At 42.9% G+C, this 24,796-nt stretch overlaps 1 protein-coding gene across 9 annotated transcripts in view; it reads left to right on the top strand.

Moving 5' to 3' along the window:
• The window catches only part of add1 (adducin 1 (alpha)), a 46,441-nt gene that overhangs the window by 8,209 nt on the left and 13,436 nt on the right, over positions 1-24,796 (top strand). For 5 of the 9 annotated variants that reach the window (XM_079524959.1, XM_079524952.1, XM_079524954.1 and 2 more), the window contains exons 2-12: positions 4,356-4,564; positions 6,104-6,266; positions 8,451-8,602; positions 9,643-9,723; positions 10,385-10,534; positions 12,702-12,845; positions 13,593-13,691; positions 13,892-14,065; positions 15,419-15,676; positions 20,060-20,155; positions 20,584-20,676. In XM_079524959.1, the coding sequence (XP_079381085.1) occupies positions 4,370-4,564; positions 6,104-6,266; positions 8,451-8,602; positions 9,643-9,723; positions 10,385-10,534; positions 12,702-12,845; positions 13,593-13,691; positions 13,892-14,065; positions 15,419-15,676; positions 20,060-20,155; positions 20,584-20,676 (1,605 nt within the window). In that variant the 5' untranslated portion in view covers positions 4,356-4,369. Of the gene's footprint in view, positions 1-4,355; positions 4,565-6,103; positions 6,267-6,778; positions 6,830-6,927; positions 6,966-7,081; positions 7,102-7,149; positions 7,170-8,450; positions 8,603-9,642; positions 9,724-10,384; positions 10,535-12,701; positions 12,846-13,592; positions 13,692-13,891; positions 14,066-15,418; positions 15,677-20,059; positions 20,156-20,583; positions 20,677-24,796 lie in introns of those variants that run through there. The other 4 variants (XM_079524955.1, XM_079524957.1, XM_079524958.1 and 1 more) reach the window with 4 other exon arrangements.

Genomic DNA, 24,796 nt, shown 5'->3' with positions numbered 1-24,796 from the left:
TTGGTGTATATTGTTGTCATCATGGTTGTTGCCAGGAACCAGCCCCTTGATTTGTTAGTTGTGCTGTGTGTGTATAGTTTTCATGAGAAAAACAACTTAAACAAGCCTATACTCTATTCATGGTCATTAGTTTGCGACCATGATAAGTGACATTCAGTAACTAAGCAGGTTGGTGTTCTAATCTCCTATAACTGTAAGACAAAACCACATGTTGAACTTTAAGACTTTTGACTGTTCAGAGGGTCATTTACAGTTAATCAGGATATATAGGCTAGTCATATTTATAACAGCACAGGGATTAGAGCTATCTCTCACTCATAGCCTATTTGGCAGTGGCACTGGACTGGCGTCTTTCTTTATTCTTGTGTCAATAATCACTGATTTGAATCCTAATGACCCCAGTGAGATGGAACAAAAGTGGCTTCCACCCTGAATTCTGTGGAAGAGGAGGCAGTCTGTTTCTGTTTTTCTCAAATATTCATCATTTCTCTTTGAGATTTAAGATGGAAAGGATTATTAGAGGGACCCTGCAGAGGGTGGACTCTGAGGAGAAATATCTGAATTATATCTCTACTTTGGGGACGATCCTGAATTTGTTCAGAAGAGGAAGGCGTAAGACTCTATATTTCTTTGTCTCTCCATAGTCCATACCATAGCAGTTAGGTTTATCTTAATTTAGGCTATACGATATTTTTTCAACCAGCTACTAATTATTTACTATGAGTAAACAGATATGATTTAAATTAAAAAGTTTAAAAGAAAGGAAGTTTAATAAAAACATAATATACACAGTATACACACACACACATAATAAACATGTTTTATGTTTTGAATTTGGTAATCTCTCTTCATAAAGAATACATACAAGGGCAGCTGGGCTGATTACATTTTTTATTTATTTGGCATTTCACAGATTAAGTAAATTGGAGTGAAAATTGGCCAATTTATATCCGTGGTCGATCAATCAGAGCTAAGTTCTTAACCAGTGACAAGTTATATTTTCATTCATTGTATTCGTGTCTAAACTTACACTTAAACTTAACCCATTTTGCGCGGGAACCCCTTTTGGTGTTAGCATTATGTTATGCTTTAGCTATTGAAAAATAGCAGATCTACAAGCTCATAGCGCGCCACCGAGTGGCACGCTACGAGCTTGTAGGTCTGCAATTTTTAAAAAAATCAAAGAACGACTGACATAGAAACATAGCTTTTTCAGAAAACTGTCAGGATGTAGAGGACATTTTTAGAATCTGATCTCAGGTCAGAATGGGTTAAAAGGAAAACAGTCCCTTTCCATCATTACAGGTTTTGGAATAGCCCAGCACAGAGTTGCAACATGAATTGAGAACAGAAATAAATATTTGTACGATTAGGCATATGTTATTTTGAGGTTACTAATGTAGAGAGAGAGAGAGAGATACAAACTTGTTGGGGAGGGTTGTTCTTCTGTCCTGCTGTGATTCTGGATGCTTTGCGTTTGGTCGGTAGTTGTCATGGTGTCACTGTGTGGGAACTTGGCTGTCTCTCTTATATTGATGTAGAATAATGTAGTTGTGCTTATCAAAGAGCACATGTACTGTACACATACATAAACCCATGTGTAAGTGGACTGAATTTATATAGTATATTTCCCCTTCCTAGAGACCATTCATCTTAACCACTTTCAATCAGGTGTCCATATTTTGGGTATGTCATAGGTAAACATTTTCTCAGATTTCCACCCAGTTTTCAATTGAATTATAGCAGATATACTAGCTCACGAGTCACGACACTTTGCAAAGCATAATTTGTGAGCCCCTTTCCCAGTCGGTGAAAAATGTGGCATTTGTTGAGTTAGGTGATGATGACATACTGTATGATGATGTTTTTGCCATATGCATGGAAATGTTCTAGAAATCCCTTTTTTTTAAAATCTTTACAGGCTAAAGCCTGTCAGTGTCAACCCTTTCCTCTTTTTCTCATGTTGTATGTGATTGGAAAGTGCTTTGTCAAATTGGCAATTTTCACTGAAACATTTGGATATGTATTGGAAAACATTTATTTTGTTCTCCTTTCAGCTGTTATCTTCATATATTGTTTAATTGGTTGAAAAAGGTCCTCATCTTGTAGATTAAAGCTCGACGGCGGGTCTTGGCGTCCACTGACCGTGTGTTTTCTGGGCCGTGTTCCGTGTTGTGGTTGTTTGTCCATGAAGGTTGAAGAGTGGTGCAACAGAGTGAGTGAAAATATAAGTAGCACTGAGAAGAGAAGCCAAGTGCGCTCACTGCGTTCGTTGTTTTGGTCCAGGTTGTAAAAGCAGAGGTATAGTGAGTGATGTCAGAGCACAGGCGTAAACGGCACTTCCGCATACTCCGCATCCGTCACGGTCCATGACTTGGCCACCCGATTGTAAACACAGGCAGAATTCTCTCAAATGTATATATACTGTAGATGGGCTGCCACTAGTAATCTGTAAATATCAACTGTCTTCAACCAGTGTAAGCAACAAATTGTGTGTCTATCTTCTTCCAAGTCACACTGGCTAATTGAGGACACGTTTTGACGAGTTGTTGTTGACTTGTTGTCTGTGCAGGGAGGTGGCGTTTGCCATGTTGCTGCAAAACGACAACCGCCGCCGCGGATCATTTTCCATTGGGCTTTTGTTTTTCTCCCCCCACCTTGTCTAGCCGTTGACAGTTGAGTGACTGTTATTGCATGCTCTCTGGCCGAGCTACAGGAAACACTGAGGAAATCAATGCAAAGCACTCTGCTGAGGGACAGCAGCCAGTCACAGGATGAGAGGGCTGGTCTGTCAGGACAGCCAGCACATGGCAATGCCTTCATTTCCTGTTTTTACATTTATATGAAATCTTATCTCCTCGTAACTGGAAGATCAGTGTCACTCCCTTTCTGTGTGTGTGTGTGTGTGTGTGTGTGTGTGTGTGTGTGTGTGTGTGTGTGTGTGTGTGTGTGTGTGTGTGTGTGTGTGTGTGTGTGTGTGTGTGTGTGTGTGTGTGTGTGTGTGTGTGTGTGTGTGTGTGTGTGTGTGTGTGTGTGTGTGTGTGTGTGCGTGTGTGTGTGCGTGTGCGCGTGCGTGTGCGCGTGCGGGCGCGCGCGTGCGGGCGGGCCGTTCTGGAAAATGCGGGGCAGAGGTTCATCGTTGGCATCCAGGGAGTGTGTGTGCAAAGTTTGGCATCGACCGGGTTAACGGTGCCGGAGATTAGCTGGTAACGGACGGACACACACACACACACGGACGGAGTGCAAAACATACTCTCTCCCCATGCCTTCGGCCTGGTGGAGACAATTACTGCTACACTATACAATGTTTTTTAGCACAGGTGGTAAGTCGGTAGCTAAACACGACGTTGTTTGCATATTGCTGTGGTAGGCTACTTCTGACTTGCCAGCAATGTCAGTCCACATAAAATCAAACCCGTTTAAGGTAGTGCACCACACTGGACCGGGTAAACCAGGACATGGACTCACTCTGGTCAGGAACAATTTTACAGTGAAATGATCAGGCCTTGTTCTACAGTTTCTGCTGTTGACACTAGTTACTGAGTGAATATGTGGCACACAATGTACAGACAACAATGAAATGTTGTACCGTCGCCCTTTAAGTCAAACAGCAAGGGTTTATTCTTATTCATTTGTTCTTAACTACTTAAATCCTATACGTTGAGTACACACACAAACAGCATTATTTTGTTGTCTTTTCTGTTTTCACTTGACATTAAATTTACACACTGAAAATAGCCCATATACAAGCTTATAACCTGTTGCAAGGCTATGTGTTGTAAACTTGTAACCCGGCTATTTTCTGTGAAAAACTCTCCCCCAAGAATACGGATGCTGGGGTTTTAAGTTTAAATGCCATACCAGACATTTCTTGAAATTACTTTCACGGATGCTTCCTGAATGCTGTAGCCACTCGTGCGTTTATGTGCAGATATAACATTGCGTGTTAACACATTGAGAGCCCACGCAAAACTGCCCAAAATCACTTTCACCTAGAAAATCCATTCACATTTTTTATAATTCAGCTGACTGTGGAGACACATGCTGGAACTTTTTACTTTGAAATGTTTTATAGTTTCTGAGTTATTTAATTTAAACGCCAAATGCATTCTCAATGGCGAAAACACAAACTTTGGCACCACGTATCAAAAAAAATCATTGTTTTGATTTTTCTGATTTATTTTTTTAATAAAAAAATATAAAAAAATATATATATATATTTTTTTCAAAGACGTCCACAGACGTCTTGGGCTATGCACGTGCGGTAATACCAAGGACGTCCACAGACGTCTTGGGCACAAAATGTGTTAATACGAACCGCCCCATACATCTGTGTGCTCTCTCACCCTGTGTAGGAGGCCAACCCACGATGAACGGTGAGTCAGGTGCCGAGGTGGTGACGGCGCCCCCTCCTACCATGGCCCCCCACAAGGAGCGCTACTTCGACCGGGTGGACGAGAGCAGCCCGGAGTACCAGAGGGAGAGGAACATGGCCCCTGACCTGCGGCAGGACTTCAACATGATGGAGCAGAGGAAGAGGGTGTCCATGATACTGCAGAGCCCGGTTAGTGGGAGGGAGAGAGAGAACGCACGCATGCAGCCACACGCACGCACGCACACAGCCAATAACAACATTATTTTGTCTTCTCATATTTAAACTTTTTAATTGTACTAATCTTACTAGGCAAGTTTATGTCGCGATGCGACACGTTGTGAGCTTGTGGATCGGCCATTTTCACGATTTTAAAATGTTTTTGTTTGTTTATTTTTGTAACCCCTTTTCTCCCCAATTCCTCCCTGCACACATTTCTCTGTGTTCCCACTGGCTCACCTGCCAGTGAGGAGCCCCCACCGGGAGAACGTAACGCCTTTGTCATACACTCCCCGCTCCCTAGTACAAGCAGTACCAAATATCACCCTCCCTGCACAGCTTCCCTCCATCAGACACCGGGCCAATTGTTTTCATATAGATGCACGACAAAGCGGCTACCTATTTATAATGTTTTATTTGTTAAATAGTAATAATAAAAAATGAATGGTTTCGGACATACAATGTTTCCACCAGACGACAACGATGTGTTGCCGTGTGTAGTGCCGTGAATCCGCTGATGATGAATTCCACTGTGGTGAGCAGTACTTGGTAACGTTTTTCACATCACCGTGGCAACCGTTTCTGCCATGTGAATGGATTCTTTGAGCCTAAATGGCATCTCCCTTCCCAGTAGCACATGATGCAACAACAGTTCATACTAAGTTTATCACGCGTCTGTCTACAATGAATGCACAGTGTAATAACCTGTGTATGTATGAAAGACACTGAGTTCAAGAACCACCATCTATCTTATGATGCTGTGTTTATATAAAGTGTGTGTGTGTGTGTGTGAGAGAAAGAGGGAGAGAGAGTAAAGCCTGATTCATACTGTCGTACGATAGTGTCGCTTGTCGGCATTGGCAATGTCTGATGTCTAGGAGCTCACAACACATGTCTGGGATGCCATGCATTGTGAGCTTGTAAAGCGGCTATTTTCGTTGAGTGACACTGTCGGGCGAAGGAGTATTGATACTGACAGTATTGTCGTAATGACAGAATAATTCAGCACATCTTGATGAGTCTCATCCTGTACTAAAACTGCCACAATGGATTTTGTTTTTGTGTCTGTCAATGTCTTTTGTTTGTTTGCTTTTTTCATTGTGTGTGTGTGTGTGTGTGCCCTCCCGTGTCATTGGGTTTGACGAAAAATGTTTGTCGACTACCTTTTTTTTTACTGACAAACTAAACTGAAACTAATAAATAAAAACTAGACTAAAATGTTAGGAAGGGACTAGTGGGCAAGAGATCCAGTTTTACACTTGGTTGCATGCTGAAAATAGCAGATCTACAAGCTCACTTGTTGTCAGCTTGTAGATCACATTTTAGTTGACTAAATCAACTGTAAATTCAGAAGACCAAAACCTTAGTAGACTAACTAGACTAGACTAACACTAAAACATTCCAGGTGACTAAAATGTGACTAAAACTAAATGAAACCTACTCAAAAAGACTACGACTAAAATCAAAATTTGCTGTCAAAATCAACACTGCACTGTGGCCCTGTGCTCCCAGGCATTCTGTGACGAGCTGGAGACAATGATCCAGGACCAGCTGAAGAAAGGGAAGACGCCCACCAGCCTGCTGGCCCTGCAGCAGATCGCTGACTTCATGACCACCAGCATCCCTTCCATGTACCCCGCTGCACCGCAGGGGGGCATGGCCGCGCTCAACATGAGTAAGTACACAGCATCCCTTCCATGTACCTCGCTGCACCACAGGGGGGCATGGCCGCGCTCAACATGAGTAAGTACTAGGGCATTAAGCAACTAGTCGACTAGTTTACTAGTCGACTAGTAAATCCACTAGTCGACCTTGTTGGTACTAGTTGACTAGTTGATAAGAAGGAAAAAAAAAAGTTAATTCTTTTTATTTTTTATTTTTTTCCCGATTTTGTAGGCCTCAAGATCAGGTAGATTATAGTTATAGTCACCATGTACACAGTTTTTCAATGTACAAATATTTATTTCCAAAAAAAATAAAAAATAAAAAGTTTATTTTTTTAATTTATTTTATTTTTTACATAATAGGTAGTTAAACAACTAGTCGACTAGTAAACTAGGCAACTAGTCAACTAGTAAAAATGACTAGAAGTAAATGCCCTAGTAAGTACACAGCATCCCTTCCATGTACCCCGCTGCACCGCGGGGGGGCATGGCCGCCCTCAACATGAGTAAGTACACAGCATCCCTTCCATGTACCCCGCTGCACCGCGGGGGGGCATGGCCGCCCTCAACATGAGTAAGTACACAGCATCCCTTCCATGTACCCCGCTGCACCGCGGGGGGGCATGGCCGCGCTCAACATGAGTAAGTACACAGCATCCCTTCCATGTACCTCGCTGCACCGCAGGGGGGCATGGCCGCGCTCAACATGAGTAAGTACACAGCATCCCTTCCATGTACCTCGCTGCACCACAGGGGGGCATGGCCGCGCTCAACATGAGTAAGTACACAGCATCCCTTCCATGTACCCCGCTGCACCGTGGGGGGGCATGGCCGCCCTCAACATGAGTAAGTACACAGCATCCCTTCCATGTACCTCGCTGCACCGTGGGGGGGCATGGCCGCGCTCAACATGAGTAAGGCCTCACTCACACGGTCGCAACAGATTGCTGTAGGCAAAGGGTGTGACACAGCTTGCCCCAATGCATTTCCAATGGGAGTCACATGGTTTGACACAACATTTGTGTTGTATGAGGGGGAGGGGCGCAGTCGAAACACAGCCGAAAGCCATACAACAGCTTGTAGTCCAAAATGTGGACTACAAACCATGTGACTTCCATTGGAAATGCATTGGGGCGGCCATGACACTCACAACATCCATACAACAAGCATGCATCAATGTTGTAAAGGTCTGAGTGAGGCCTAAGTACACGCAATACGCACGCAGCTATGTCCGTGGTTCATCGTTACGTGAGTAAGTGTCTGTGATTTTCAAAAAGATTTTCATACATTTGAAAAGTTGAAGTGAGACATTCTGCCTATAGAGTACTTTCTACTTCTGGTACTTTAAGTACATTTTGATGCCAATGCTTTTGTACTTTTACTCGAGTACATTTTGAATTCCGGACTTTTACTTGTAACGGAGTAGTTCTACATTGCAGTATTGATACTTTTGCTTAACCCATTTTGGGCGGGAACCCCTTTTGGTGTTAGCATTATGTTATGCTTTAGCTATTGAAAAAAGGAACAAACACCCGCACACTGTCTTCAAATGCAGTGGCAACTTTTATTTAGGGAAACGGCAACGTTTCGGCCTATGTGGCCTTCATCAGGCTATCTTTATGCTTTAGCGATTGAAAAATAGCAGATCTACAAGCTCGTAAGCGTGCCACCGAGTGGCGCGCTACAAGCTTGTAGGTCTGCTATTTTTGAAAAATCAAAGAACGACTGACATAGAAACATAGCTTTTTCAGAAAAGTAGTGTCTGTTAGAATCTGATCTCAGGTCAAAATGGGTGAAGTAAATTGCTTTTAGTACTTTCTCCACCACTACCAGTAACTACTCTGGCTGTCTGGGAATCACATGGCCACCAGTTCCACCCTCGGCTCACCCACTTTACGTGTCGATTTGTCCCTGAGAAAGATTCGTCTTAACCCCTAACAGCCCAGTTGCTGAAGAATTTGGTGGAATTGGTTATTATGACCCGATGACATCTTTCCTGTTGTCTTTCCCATATGCATCCTAGAAATCCTATTTTAGTTTTACAGGCTAAATGGCCCTGTCAACCCTTTCCTCTTTTCCTCATGTTGTAAGTGATTTGAAAGTGCTCTGATATTGGCGATTTGAAAGGCATCCTTTCAACATACAGAATATGTTGTTGTTGGGTTTTTTGTAACTATGTAACTATTTCCCTTTAGGTTTGGGCATGGTGACCCCAGTGAATGATCTGCGTGGCTCAGACTCCATCTCCTATGATAAGGGCGAGAAGCTGCTGCGATGCAAGCTGGCTGCTTTCTACCGCCTCACAGACTTGTTTGGCTGGTCCCAGCTCATCTACAACCACCTCACAGTAAGGCTGAGCTCACACCTTTAATGCAGTGCTCTAGGATTGTTGGATGAATGTTGTGTAGTGTCATGGCCGCCCCAATGCATTTCCAATGGAGGTCACATGGTTTGACACAACATTGTGTTGTGTGAGGGGGAGGGGGGCAGTCGAAACACAGCTGAAAGCCATACAACAGACCATGTGACCTCCATTGGAAATGCATTGGGGCGGCCATGACACTCACAACAGCAATGCAGTGTTGCGACCGTGTGAGTGAGGCCTAAGACATGTTCTCGCGAGCACACAGTGTACAGTCAACAGGATGACATTCCTGATATTATCTTTTCATACATATAGCGGTGAAAACCTATTCCTACAGACTGTAGATCAGTGGTTCCCAAACGTTTTAGCCTGTGACCAGAAACGGAAATGAGATTCCCCGGGACACAAACTCGTGAAAATGGCCCATCTACAAGTTCACAACGCGTCGCTTCGCGTCGTGATGTGAGCTTGTAGATCGGCTATTTTCCACTACTTCTTAAATATTTGTTCTAATTTATGGAATTTCTTAGATTTTTCTTTTATTTCTTAAGCTCTAATCAAGTCCAAAATATCGCATTTTACGCAGCGATGCATGCACGATCACACGCGTGCGTGATCGACCGTGCACGCGCGGATTTCGGACGGTTTTAGGTAGATTACATCGGCCGTTAGCCAAACAAGCTAATAGTTGCTACATTTTGTTATATTAAGCTCCCGATTACAGGGGATTAAACGATTACGTGAATTACGTCAGTGGCCATAAGGGATTATTGATTAATTACGTCAATAATACGTCATGGCCATAAGGGGGTTAATGAAAAAAAATTATTGAATTTTGTTTTTAATTCATGAAGATCTTTGTTTTTTTGGGGATGTTTTTTGAAAATGTTTTGAAATAATAATTAAAAACCAAATGTAGGAAATCAAAAACGAAGGGGACCCATACCAATGGGTCCGGACCCACTGTTAGGGACACAGTGGTGTACATCCTTTTGCCAACGTTCTCCTTCTTTGTCCTGTAGGTGAGGGTGAACTCGGACCAGGAGCGCTTTCTGATAGTTCCTTTTGGGCTCCTGTACAGTGAAGTCACAGCCTCTAGTCTGGTGAGTATCTACCTATTTGCTTTCCTCTTTATTTCAGCTCTTTCTCCTTCTGGTGTCTACATCAACTAATGTAGTATCTAAAGTCCTTTTTGTAAGCCTGCACGTCAACCGCTCACTTCGTTTGTCTCTGTTACTATTTTAAACTAACTACATTTGTTATCGTAAATAAAGCAGCGTTAATAGAAACATTATTAGGCCATATCTACATTATAGGACATCTCATATGTTGATCAACATGAGTGTCTTTAGTAGCCTAAATAGCCTATCTTTAGTATTCTTTTAAAACCTTTATTCTTTTAAAACCTTTTTCTTTTCTTTTTTTCAATTCAACATACCGGGTACCCTACTACAATATGTTCACAGTCTGTTGTTTTCTGTCTTCAGATGTACAAGACATAGATTTTATTGTTTTTCTTTTACACACACACGCACGCACACGCGCACACACACACACACGCACACACACACTATAAATAATCTATCAGAACAATGGGATTCAGAGTTTCCCTTTAAAAATATACCTGTTGCAAAATAACACGGAAATTGCGGGCTAACTTAAATGGACATGATCTGACTTAAATAGGCCAGCTATATGGTTACAAAACTTGTTATAACTACCTAACATAATGTTCTAACCCACTGTGGTTGTCCCTCCATCCAGGTGAAGATCGACCTTCAAAGTGAGATCGTGGATCGGGGAAGCACCAACCTGGGAGTCAACCAGGCTGGCTTCACCCTCCATTCTGCCATCTATGCTGCCCGGCCTGACATCAAGTGCGTTGTACATATACACACACCGGCCGGTGCTGCGGTAAGGAACAGCTTATAACAGAGAGTATATCGTTGCTCTTGGATAGAATCCTTGTGTTACTTTTCCCTTTATTCTTGTGTTCCATTTAGTCCAGTTTAGTTATTATTTACTCTTAAGGCTGTCAAAATTAACGCGTTAACGGCGTTAATTAATTTAGTTAATTAATTGCGTTAAAATATTTAACGCAATTAACGCATGTACAGTGTTCCCCCTAACGTGCGCCCGTGCGCGCGGCTCAGGAACGTTCCAGCGCATAACAAATCTGTCATGATTGAACAACACCAGGGATAGCTTGTGTATTGTAGTTGGGTTGCCAAGTGGTTTGATTCTGTAACTCTGTTGCGTTACTTTGTCTGCCTAGCAAAGCCCCATTAGGCTACACAGTCTCACACACACACACACACACACACACACACACACACACACACACACACACACACACACACACACACACGCACGCCCCGTCGCTTCCTCCAGTCTTCCTCCTCCCTCCCCCGCAGTGGTGTCATGGAGGAGTCCTCCGCACGCATGCACACACGGTCACACGCACACTAGTACTACTAGTGTGTAGCTATCAGCGCGCTGCAAGAATCACTCGCATGTTTTATTGTTCCGTCGGGTCCGTCGCAACTTGTGGACAGTTTGAAAATGCGGGTCCTACGTGCATTAAGCCATTAACGTTGGTCCAGCTGGTTTAGTTGTGTCCAATGCGATTACGTGAATCAGCATGGCTGCGCCTGCAGTAGGCTATTACCAAAACAAACGCATGGTACTTTTGTGTCGCACATGGAATGCAACTGAAAACGACCATGGATATAAGACAGTTCCCCTGTGCTGCTGTGCACAGCGGAGATAATGCACAACTCCAGGTACGAACAAAAGTCCAAAGAGTCCTGCAGTCCCGCAGTGATGGAGAGACAATCTCGTCTCTCACTATAGTCCACTTCTCTACAATGCCATTCTAGCCTTAAAACCTACATTTATGTTATTCAATATATTACTTTAGCGCAAAATATAGGCTTTTCTAAACCAAGCGCTGTTTCAAAAATGCTTATGTGCCATTATTTTATGAATTAAGAATTAACTATAGTCTACAGTTTAACCCATTGATTCTCAGCAATTTTAATTTCAAGGACCCCCAAATTAAATTGATAGAAAGTAGCCTAGGCCATTTCATTATGATTTTCATCTCTGGACTGGGACCCCAGTCTCCATCCATCCATCCATCTTCAACCGCTTATCTGTAGTCGGGTCGCGGGGGCAACAGCTCCACCAGAGTGTTCCAGACTTCCCTCTCCAGAGCAACATTAGTGACTTCCTCCTGGGGGATCCCAGTCTACATGGCCAAAAGCCAGTGTTCATTTAACTCAAAGTGTAGGCTTACAAATGCTCACATCACATCATAGGCTATACTAAATGCATTAGAAAACAAAACATTAAAAAACAAATGCTTTCTGTCATTTATATTTCCATTTCCACCACAATAAACAGGAAAACATGGCATATTTTGGACATAGTTCAAATGGTGATTAATCATGATTAATTAATTTTGAAGCTTTTTAATCATTTGACAGCCCTAATTTACTCACAAGCTCCAAGTAATACATTTCACCGATTAAATATTTATAGAAGTCATAGACGTAACCATGTTCACTTCAAAACGGCAACAAATAGCAGACCTACAAGCTCACAACACATAATCGTATTGCACCACGCGGTGAGCTTGCCGATTGGATATTTTAGCTGTCGTGCATTAATTTACCTCAAAACGGTTAACCCATTCAGGCCTGACGTCGAAATTAAAAAAAAAAAGTTTTCTAAATCATGACAATTTTCGGAAAGATTTGAGGCACATTTTAACGATCTTTCAAAAATAGCAGATCTACAAGTTCATAGCGCGCCACTCGGTGGCGCGCTATGAGCTTGTAGATCTGCTATTTTTCAATAGCTAAATTATAACAATGTTTAAAACACCAAAAGGGGTTCCCGCCCCAAAATGGGTTAATGGTTAATGTGGTTAAACGCTAACGTGACATGGATGCGTTCCAGGTCTCAATGGATTAAAAGAAAATGTATAATGGTTATGCAAGGTTTCTGCCCAACAGCAACGATATAATGAAAAACAACAACCAAACATATTAGTCACATTGTGATGTTTATGTTCTAGGTGTCTGCCATGAAGTGTGGTCTGTTGCCCATCTCACCAGAGGCTCTGTCCCTGGGTGAGGTGGCATACCATGACTATCATGGCATACTAGTGGACGAGGAGGAGACTGTTCTCATACAGCGGAACCTTGGCCCCAGCAGCAAGGTACATTCAATTGTGTATTTTATAAGTAGCTGATAGGATACATAAGTAACGTACATAACGCACATCACTTGTTGTAGTAGTACTGGAGTCGAGATCGTAGATGCCACCTTTTCCACTGGGATCATTGCTGCTCCCAGTTCTTGGAACGCAAGTCCTGTGGAGATGGTCAAGAAATGTGTGAGGCCTGGTTGCTGTCGTTCTGGTTTAAGATGGGATCATGAAAAAGACTAGAACTCGAACACTCACCTGCTCTGATATTGGAGTATGTGAGTGTGCGGGTTATATTCTTTTTTTTATTTCATATCGTAATAAGTAGCACAGTATCAATAATAGAAGTCACCGCTGTGAGAACATTTTCATATCTGCCACAAATGTCCACACAGACTCTAAAATGAAATGATTAGTGAATGAATGAACTTAGATTTCATATCTTGTCCTTAAACATTGCATTCACTTCTAACTTCCTAAGCTTTCTCTAAATCGTCCAATATTTAAAATCATGTGTATTTGAAACGCTATTTAAGTCTGTCTTAATGACTTACTGTAACAATTTAGTTAGTAGTTTTGAAACCTATTCCATTTTAAACACAATTGATATGAAGGACAATCAAACACAAACTGGAACTCATTCTCAATTTCATTGATGCCACAATAATTACAAATTCGCTCTACCTAGTAAAAGTACAGGTATCGTACATAAGGTAAATAGTGTGTTGACTGACTGACAAAGTTTCTTGTATCACCCAGGTTCTAATCCTGAGGAACCATGGCTTGGTGTCTGTAGGAGAGACCGTGGAGGAGGCCTTCTATTACATCCATAACCTGGTTACTGCCTGTGAGATCCAGGTAGGGCACACGCACACACACAGCTCGTTAATATATGTATATATATATATATGTGTGTGTGTGTATGTATTTCATATATTTGGATGTCTGTATGTGTCTTTGTGTGTCTACATAATGTCCTCCTGTTCCTCTCTGTCGTGTATTGTCTGTATGTCTGTCTGTCTGTCTGTACCACCCATCCCATCCTAATGACCTTCTAGGTGAGAACCTTAGCCAGTGCAGGGGGGCCAGATAACTTGGTGATGCTGGACCCAGCCAAGTACAAGTCACGCCCGCGGGTCCCTGAGCCAGCTGCTGACGGGACTCCTGCACAGCCCAAGTGGCTGATTGGGGAGCAGGAGTATGAGGCTCTCATGAGAATGTTGGACAACCTGGTAAGAACCTACGAACATATTTCAGAGTCTATTATTCTTTGAATGAGCTTTTATTATTATTATTATTATATAGCTTGCTTTTGAGTAGAAGTGTTTTTAGAGTCCAGCCAATAGTGTATATCAGTTTGGCCGACATATTGGCCAGCTATTATTAGAATAGATGTTTTCGGTATTGAAAATACCTGATTGTGTCCTGATTTTTAACCACTGGTGTCCTTATTTTGTGCATGTCATTTTAGGCAAAAGGAAAACACACATTGTGAAGTTTGTAGTTCTGATATTCTTGATATCTTTATCTTTTGAATAATCCGGTGATCTATGACTCTCCAAATGTTGTCTCAAGACACTTTACATGTAGAGCAGAGAATCAACAGAGAGCCCTCCCTGAGCAACCAATTTTGCGACAGTGTTAATGAAAAACGCCCCCTTAGGAAGAAACGTCAAGCAGAACCCGACTCTAGGGTGGGCGCCCATCTGCCTCGACTGTGTCGGGGAAGAGAAAGGAGAGAGGGGAGAGAAGGAGAGACAGAGATGATAGTCACATACAAGTAGTAGGCATAGCAATAATAATAAATGTAATAGTGTAAGATAACATAATAATATAATATGGTATAACAATGATGTCAGATAATATATAGTGGTAAAATAATGTAAAGATAAAATACAGTGTAGTGAGTGAGTGATATAATATGGTAGCAGTCTATGGCCGTGCTCTGTGAAGAGGCCAGGTCCACGGTCACACTCTTCATAGGCTCTGTGAAGAGGCCAGGTCCATGGTCACACTCTTCATAGGCTCCGTGAAGAGGCCTGGTCCACGGTCACCCTCTTCATAGGCTCTGTGAAGAGGCCTGGTCCACGGTCACCCTCTTCATAGGCTCTGTGAAGAGGCCTGGTCCACGGTCACACTCTTCATAGGCTCCGTGAAGAGGCCAGGTCCACGGTCACCCTCTTCATAGGCTCTGTGAAGAGGCCTGGTCCACGGTCACACTCTTCATAGGCTCTGTGAAGAGGCCTGGTCCACGGTCACACTCTTCATAGGCTCCGTGAAGAGGCCTGGTCCACGGTCACACTCTTCATAGGCTCCGTGAAGAGGCCTGGTCCACGGTCACACTCTTCATAGACTCCGTGAAGAGGCCTGGTCCACGGTCACACTCTTCATAGGCTCCATGAAGAGGCCTGGTCCACGGTCACACTCTTCATAGGCTCCGTGAAGAGGCCTGGTCCACGGTCACACTCTTCATAGGCTCCGTGAAGAGGCCTGGTCCACGGTCACACTCTTCATAGGCTCCGTGAAGAGGCCTGGTCCACGGTCACACACATGCAGCTTTTAACCTTGCTTCTCTTGTCTCTCAGGGCTACAGGACAGGCTACCCGTACCGCTGCCCATCCCTGCGGGACAAAAACAAAAAGTACAGTGACGTGGAGATTGCTCCCTCCGCCCACGGCAGCTACTCCTACGGGGAGGACAGTGACTCAGGGGCTCGCTCCCCACTGAAACACAGCTTCCAGCGTGGCGTGCGAGACAAGAGTCGCTGGCTCAATGCCAGTGGCCGGCCCGACGAGCCTTACGAGGACGGGCCCGACGGCGCCAGCCCCAAGTCGAAGCCTAAGGTGTGGACGAGCTTAACACACGATCACGTCAAACCCTTGCTGCAGTCTCTCTCGTCCGGTGTCTGCGTGCCAAGCTGTATAACCAACTGCTTGGTCTGTGCCTACCTTATTGTTCATAGTATAGTCCTTTGCGGCTACCTACCGTGGTTTTTGGGGAAATGGGGTGGCTGGTTGTTGGCATCCTGAGGCTACGGGTGCATTGCGGAGTACGGATAGATCGTTTTATCTGTTTATATGTTGCTGATATAACCATACTTTTTCAAACCAGTTGTAGACTTGAGATTTTACAGATCTTTCTGTATGTTTCAGTAAATGTTCCTCTGTGTTAGCCTGTTACTGGAATTTTCCCTCTTCTACACTGACTACTAACCTACCTACCATATCTATCTTAAACACTAGTTCCCCTGTCTTTACACTGATCTCCTAACCTAAAGCTTCCAGATGCCAGGCCAGCTGCCCGCTGCATGCCATGTCGCATGATTAGTAGTGAAATGCTCTGTTGGTGTTCTTCCCAGAGGAGTGAGTGGCAGGAGTGTGGCATGAGTCCCTTGTGTGTTGTGGCAGGTGTTTGTCGCTAACTACACTACTGCTTTACAGATTACACGCACGCACACAAACTCTTGTTTTATATCTGTTGTCTGTGCATCTTTAATTTAACTTTGTTCCTTTATAAGGAAATATTTGTGTTAAAGCATCTATGCCAGGAAAGTATATCAAGGTTCTAGGATAGTGTCCTATAATTAAAATTGACTACTAGGAGAGCCCACTGGCAGACATCAGCCCTATGACTCAAGACATAACTATAAACGAACCCTATATGCCCATATACTGTATAGGCAGGACCAAGGCAGACCATAACAGCGGGCATGGTTTTCTGGTTTCACTGAACAATCGGCCATTCATGTTTCCCATAGAGTTTTACAAAAGTATTTATATCAATTATATCAAGCCATCCAGGATCCTGGTGAATCATGACCATAAAACTGTTGATTCTGTGGAATATTTAATTATATGATGACATACTACATTTAATAAATACCCTTTGCTTAGAGGTTTCCATTTAAAGAAAAATCACAAAAGCAAGGTCATGATAATTTGTAAAAAAAAAAGTGGAACCAGAAAACCAAGCCCAATGCCCTACATAGGAAAAAATTAATATCCAGTTGTCCACAACCGCCGATCCATGTCCAATTGCCCATATATGGGCATGCCAATTTATGTGCATATACTGATGACAATATCAGCACTGACATACAGATATCTCCAAAAGTGACACAGACGGGTACGCCGACAAAGCCCCCGACACTATTTCTGCGTTCACACTGGCAGATGCAAAAGATTCAAAGATGCAAAGCTACACATACACAGCGTATTTGTAGCTTTGTATCTTTTTAGCTGAAGTTGAAACTAGCTTAACTCTTAACGTAGCTTGGTATCTTTTGTAGTAGCTACAAACATCGGATGCATCTTTGTATCTTCATGTCTCTGGCTTCCATTGACAATGAATGGTGGACTTGGGACTGTATCTTTACACTGTGAACGCAGCATATGACTTAGACCAGGGGTTCTCAACCCGTGGGTCGCGACCCCTCGGGGGGTCGCCAAATTATTTTAGGGGGTCCCCAAATTATTTTCAAAAATAGCAGACCTACAAGCTCGTAGCGCGCCACTCGGTGGCGCGCTATGAGCTTGTAGATCTGCTATTTTTCAATAGCTAAATTATAACAATGCTTAAAACACCAAAAGGGGTTCCCGCCCAAAATGGTTTAAGGTTATTGTAGCAGTCAATTTATATTGGGGGTCGGGAGGGGGCGGGGCGGGGGTCCCGAGACATTGCCAAAGCATTTCCGGGGGTCCCCGGCCAAAAACGTTGAGAACCCCTGACTTGGACTGGTGCGACGTAGGTGTGAGGGCACGGAATCTCTAGTGTGATAAATTGAGTGAATATTGAAGCAAAATCTATTATAATTGAATGTACAGCTATTTGCACATTTTCTAAAAGTTTAAAGTCTTATGAGAAAGGTGGCTTGTTGTTGGTTACCTAAAATATATTAGCCATCTGTTACAAAGATGCCTTATTTTTGTACACAAGGGCAATTATAGAAGCGCTTTGAAATTACTTCCACAACAGAGTCATGCAGCCCGCTTTTTGACTCTTCCAAATACCTGCAGCTATTATTAGTTGTACGTGCGTTTGAATTGCCCATATTTTTGTTTTTCCCGTTTTTTATTTTAGTTTGAATCTAAAGATTATTTCAAACAACCTCCTCCCTCCCCCCAAACCCCCCAGAAGGTGTACGCCTGCATGAATGATTTGCATAAATCGAGGGAAAAAAAGAAAGAAAAATGAAAGATTTGATCTGACTTTTGAATCAATTATCTCCTGTTGGGAAAGTAGGAAGTGTTGTGTTGTGAGACTCTTTCTCAGTGAGTATATCGTGCATACATGTTCATCCCATCCTCATTCTAGCCCCTTGGTTTGGCACTTAATCCATTGAGACCTGGAACGCATCCATGTCACGTTAGCGTTTAACCACATTAACCATTAACCCATTTTGGGCGGGAACCCCTTTTGGTGTTTTAAACATTGTTATAATTTAGCTATTGAAAAATAGCAGATCTACAAGCTCATAGCGCGCCACCGAGTGGCGCGCTATGAACTTGTAGGTCTGCTATTTTTGAAAAATCGTTAAAATGTGCCTCAAATCTTTCCGAAAATTGTCATGATTTAGAAAACTTTTTTTTTTAAATTTCGACGTCAGGCCTGAATGGGTTAACGGCTTAGCTTCAAATAGGACCAAGAATGTACCCATAAGCTTAATGCTTCTTACTGCGTATTACAAAAAAAAAAGATCCTAAAATTGCATGAGAGCAAAATATTGTGTTAATATTATATTCACACGCTGCTCATTCAGTTACATTTGTATAAGATAATGGGTGCAGAATTTTTGTTTTTTTGTTTTCAAGCTGAGCATTACCGGGTTAATTCATTTCTTTTTCCCTTTTTGTCAAACTAAACCTGGCCTTTTGGTGGGTTTTGGTTAGATATTTTTGGTCATGTGATCAGATTAAGCGGAACATGCCATTTTAACTAGACGGGGAAAGTTTCATCATCTGTTTGGAATGAAACGATGGGACTTTAGTTCCAAGTGTCTTGGGCTGTGTTGCTCTCTTATTATCCCGGTCATCCTTTTTGTTAATTGTCCTGTATTAGCCTGGGAAATGACTTTGGTGATGCCAGCTCACCCCTCCCTCACTGCCACACTCGCTTCGTAAGCAAGCCCCCCATCGTCTCACCTACTTCCCCTCTCCCCTCCCCACGCATCCCTCACCCCTCTGTCTCCCCTGTCTTCACTTTGTCATTTGTTTAGGTTTTACAACATTATGTGACTTTTTTCAGTTGATTTCTCAGTGTTCTCTACTATTTTTAGTTCCTGGTTTTGAGTTGTAGTAATGGTATATCAATGATGATGGAAATGTCAATGGTTTTTACTTATGTCAGGTTCGCTATTCTCCACAGCTATTCTCCAAACCCGATATTGTAACTGTCAGACAGAAACCTTAACAATCTATTTATTTTTTCAGAAAAAACGCGGCCTTGTTTTGTACTCGGTCGTATGACCGTTGTATGTATTGTTATATAAACAGCTATTTTAAAAAAACCTCACCTGTAGTGTAATGGGTAATGTGCAAAACGGCCACGGGGTTAGGGTTAGGTTTAACCAATGGAAATAATTAACAAAAGCTTGTGGCTAAATAATAACTATATCCATTGGAACACATTACATTTATTGTATTGTTTACATTTCCCTAAACGTAATTGTTTTGGACATACAAGGTTTCCGCCCATCAGTGAACATGTACCATGGGGGCCAGTGTTGGTGTTGAATCACACATGTGAGAATGAGCAAATCACATGTTTGATACATGCGTCCTAGCCACCCCTCACACATCTGTACCTTTACATGCATCCCATAGGGTTCAGAAAAGCATTTGATACCTGCATTACTGCAGGATAATCCATGCCGTCTAATATCAACCTTTTATATCGGTCACTGAAGCATTCAAATATGTAAGCAATCAAGTAGAATGGCTTCATTTTCAAATAGATATCTCCATACACAGCTATGGCCCTTCCCCATCTTTGTAACAGGAAGCGCATCATCATTGGTTCACTGCATTTGGGCCCAAACTGCCATTTGAATCCTTTTTTTACAGCCATCCAAAATTCTCCATTTCAGTTTGACAAGCATGATTCTTCTTGTATTGTAACGCCTGCATTGTTTGTCTCATGTGTTTTTGTTCTTGGGCTTCCATGTTGTTTTGTCCATTAGGTGTATGTTTTCTAGTTTTAGTTTTTAACGCTTGTTGTCGTGTTTACAGTGGACTAAGGAGGATGGGCTTCGCCAGGCCGCGGTGGCCAATCAGTTCATCCCGATGAATACCAACCCGAAAGACGTCCTGGAGATGAGAAATAAGGTAGGGCAGCTTTCTGATATTTGAAATCTTTGATTATTATCAGAGTTGACCTTCATTTGGCTTCCCTTCTAGTAAATCGTGTTAGCTGATGTCTGTCACTTTATTTCTGAAGATTTCCCCGTTCTGTCTGTTCTCACAGTAAATGGTGCATTTATAACAGTAAATGGTGCATTTATAATAGTACCTTTATCCAATGTCCTTTACATTCACACACACACACATTACCATGCAAGCCACCAACCTGCTGATCAGGAGCAGTTAGGTGTTCAGTGTCTTGCTCAAGGACACTTGTACACTCACTCAGCCAGGAGGAGCCAGGGACGAGCCAACGTGCATGCTTATCAGCTGCAAATGCACAAGGTTAAGAGCCATTTAGATTTGTCTGTGTGCCGTTCCTCACAACACCCATTTTCATTTTCTGCCTGCAGATCCGAGAGCAGAATCTCCAGGACATAAAGACAGCGGGACCCCAGTCTCAGTTGCTGTGTGCTGGCTCCGTTGTGGAACGCGTCTATACCCAGGTCAGCCTTTACAAACATAATATACACCCATCTGCCACAGGACTAGCTGCTTCCCAGACACAATTAACTAGACCGCCAACATATCTAGTTGAATGCTTAAATGTTTTGGTCCTGTTTTTATTTTTTTTTATTTTTTTTAAGGGGCGCCAGCCCCTCCAATGCATGGCTTTCCGAAATTACGTCATAGGCCAGCCAAGTCTATGGACTTTCTACCGAATGTAGAAAGTACTCATTATGCAAAGTGTCCAATTCCTTTTTTTTTTTTACTTACATTTTTATCCCACGATTTTGCAACCCATTTTCTTTTTCACGTAGTGTCAATTATCTAATGTAATGCTGGGCGCTACACTTCCTCTGCCAACCTGAGGAGGCAGAGCATCCTTCTATGCATGAGGAGTGCTTCTTTTCACCTGACGGGGGGGAATTTCCCTGGCCAGACGTAGCGCGTGGAAGGAACACGTTATTCCGACCAGTTCTTTTCCCCTCTATCAGGCGCCCCGGCTGGCCAGAGGGAGGCAGTTTAGAGACCAGGAATGTGTCTCATTCCAAGTTTTCAAATGTATAAAAATCTTTTGAAAATAGCAGATCTACAATGCGACATATTGTGAGCTTGTAAATCGGCTACATTCAAATGGCCGAAATGTATATAGGGCTGAAGTGGTTAAAGGTATATTCAGTGATTTCACTTAATTCAAATATCACTTATTTTTTCTTATTTTTTGGATAATCCTCCCTACTATAAAGCGTGCTGACCATTATAAGGAGTTCCTCCCTGTCCCCAGTTAACCCCTGGGGTCAAAAAACCCTAGTTTCGGTTTGGGCTTTGGGTGGCAAAGCCTTCATCCAATCAGGATGAGAGGGGCCTTCCTCCAATCATGATCGAGTGGGGCGGGCATTGGTGCATGTGCTGTTGGTCTGTTGTACTTCCCCCACTGTAGAGCGTGTGCATGTGCACATCTTGTTACCGGGTGGACCAGGGTTTTTTTCCAAATCACTGAATGCGCCTTTAATGTATGTTTTATCTACAGTAACTAGCTAAAGTTTTCAAATTTAATGTGGAAGGTCGCGGTTCGATACCCGGCTGGGTCATACCAAAGACATTTGCCCAATGCCTCCCTGCTTGGCACTCGGCATCAATGGGTTGTATTGGGGGGTAAAATAAAATGATTACCGGGCGCGGCATGGCTGCGGCTCACCACTCCCAAGAGATGGGTCATATGCAGAGAACAAATTTCACTGCTGTAACGTGTGTGACAAATCGTACGACTTTGACTTTAGGGGAATAAATGTATAATATTTGCCTCTGACATGTAGTGGAGTAGAAGTATTGGAAATCGGAAATACTCAAAGTAAATTTACTTGGTTACTTTACACAACTGGTGAGGTCTGTAACTGTGGCATTATTCTTTGACTGCAGAGAGTGTCACTGTGGCAGGTGAGTAGGTAGTACTTATATGTAATGTGCGAGAGATGTGACTTCATGCTGCAGGTTGCGTCCACTGCCCTTCCTTGATTTTGCTGTTCATTTTTTTTAAGTGCATTTTTGTCTTCTCTTTGATTTTGTCATTAAGAGACGAGAAGCGGTGTTATTTGTTTTCATTTTGGTCTTGTACAACTTGCAACTAAATCCCCTATACTGTACACCTCTCCTAAAGTCTTTTCTCTGTACAGTGCACTCAAACAAGACTGGGTCTAATAGTGTGGCTTCCATGTGGATCTCAGACATCTTGTGGATCAGTCTATGACGTCAGTCATCTATGACATTGTTTCCCAAACAGTGGGTCGGGACCCATTTGTGGGTCATGGACCAATTGTTATGGGTCACGGTTCGAGTAAAAGAGAGGGATTTAAAAAATGAAATGAAATGAAAATAAATACATTTATACAATTAAGAACTTGTGAAAATAGCTTTTTTCACTAGTTTGGATCCGGGGCAAACGTCCAATCTCTCTTTTGGGTCTCGACCTGAAAAGTTTGGGAACCACTGCTCGATTTGACCGCCGAAGTTCAATATTTCCAAAAAAATATGATCGGTTCCAGCCTAAAGCTAACATGGACAGACAAACCGACACAAACAAACACACGCAGACCCTGTTCTAGCTAGATGGCTCACCCCCGGCCCCAACAGAGCCACAAAACAACAAATGAATATCTAAGTGGTAAAAAAAAGAAAATCCACATTTAGCCTATTTTAAAATCACAAGTGCAAAAAGGATTACAGACTTTGCATTTGGCTTTTTGAGTTCCAGTTTTGCATGATATGCTAGCCTGTTACATAACATTGTTCTTCCTGGGGTATTCATTCAGATTGAGATTGCGGCTGCTTGGACATTGCATCTCTGAATCCATCTGAATGAGGGCAGACATCAGCAATTTGGATATTTTGCTTTAAATTTGCATCTTGCATCAATATGACTCAAATGTGCTTATTAGAACATGATTTAACACCTGATTATCATGAACCGTAGGGAGGCATAATAATGGTGAATAACTAGTGCCCCCCTGTGTGTGCAGTATGTCAGTGTAACTCATTAGCTTGAGTGTTTGTCTGATCATTCCATCTCCAGCCCCCGACCTTTGTTTCAAGACCACCTGCCCTGTATTTTATTTTTGCACGTGTTTATGGGGGAGGGGGGGCGTGTGCGTGTGCGTGTGCGTGTGCGTGTGTGTGTGTGTGTGTGTGTGTGCGCGTGTGTGTGCGCGTGTGTGTGCGCGCGTGTGTGCGTGTGCGTGCGTGTGCGTGTGTGTGTGCGTGTGTGTGTGTGTGTGTGTGTGTGTGTGTGTGTGTGTGTGTGTGTGTGGAATATTGAGCGCATGAACACCTACTAGAGAAGAAGTAATTTGAATATTGTGGCTGTCAGGTGGAAACCTTGTATGTCCAAAACCATTGCTTTTCAGGAAATGGAAAAAATAGCCTGTGTTCCAATGGATACAATGTGATTATTAAGTTTAAATGTTTATTATAAAACCCACAGACAGACTTAAAAGTCGTAAAGAAAAATAAATAGCCGATCTACAACCTCTAGTTGGGTCATTTTTGCTACTTTTGCGTGACACTCCATTGCATGAGGAAGTAGAGCGTTAGGCGCGATTCATATTCCTATTTTAGAGCCGAATAAAAGTCGGTTCGGCTCTGTAGAGCCTACAATGTGACGTCATTTGAGGTTCGGGGGGGGGGGGGGGGCGGGTACCGTCCTAAAGTCGGCTCTTCGGTGCTACTGAAAATTTCTGACGAGCCGAAATCATTTCGGCACTACAGCGCCGAAACAGCGGTAAAATAGGAGTATGAATCGGCCCTTAATCAACGTTGAAATATGGAGATACAAGGTTTCGGCGACGATGTGTCAGTGTTTAAGAGCTGGGTTTACCGTTGCAGGATGCCCCTCTGTCTGACTCTACGGACACTATTGATGGCCTTGATGTGTCCGAGGGTTCCTATAGCCCCGCTAAGTCTTTTAGAAAGGTATTTATTTTACTACTCCCGTCACCCACCATGGCCTGTGTGTCCCTTCTAGTGCATCCCTGCCGGCGCCGCGGCGGTGCTTTAAGCCAGGTCTTCTCAACCTGTGGGTCGCCAAATTATTTCGGGGGGGGGGGGGGGGGTTGACAGATTATTTTCTTAAACCAGAAGAGCTTATTACTAATACAGAGCATATGGTTTTGCTTTTGTGTACCAATCAAACCAAGATTGAATCCACCCGTTGTGTTCCAAAACCATGTCATAATCCTTAACGATTATATCTGGTTTCAGTATTTATTTATGATGTATTTTCTTTATTGGTTAAGGGTATTGTAGCCTTCAATTTGTATTGGGGGAGGGGGGGGGGGGGGGTTGCGAGACATGGCCAAAGTATTTTTGGGGTTCCCCAGCCCAAAAAGTTGAGAACCTCTGCTTTAAGCCAGGGGTTCTCAACCCGTGGGTCGCGACCCCTCGGGGGGTCGCCAAATTATTTTAGGGGGTCCCCAAATTATTATTATTATTTTTTTCACGATTTTTCAAAAATAGCAGACCTACAAGCTCGTACGGAGCTTGTAGATCTGCTATTTTTCAATAGCTAAATTATAACAATGCTTAAAACACCAAAAGGGGTTCCCGCCCAAAATGGTTTAAGGTTATTGT

The sequence above is a fragment of the Electrona antarctica genome (assembly GCF_951216825.1).
Source record: "Electrona antarctica genome assembly, chromosome: 16".
Taxonomy (NCBI): domain Eukaryota; kingdom Metazoa; phylum Chordata; class Actinopteri; order Myctophiformes; family Myctophidae; genus Electrona; species Electrona antarctica.
This window is presented reverse-complemented; position numbering and strand designations above follow the sequence as displayed.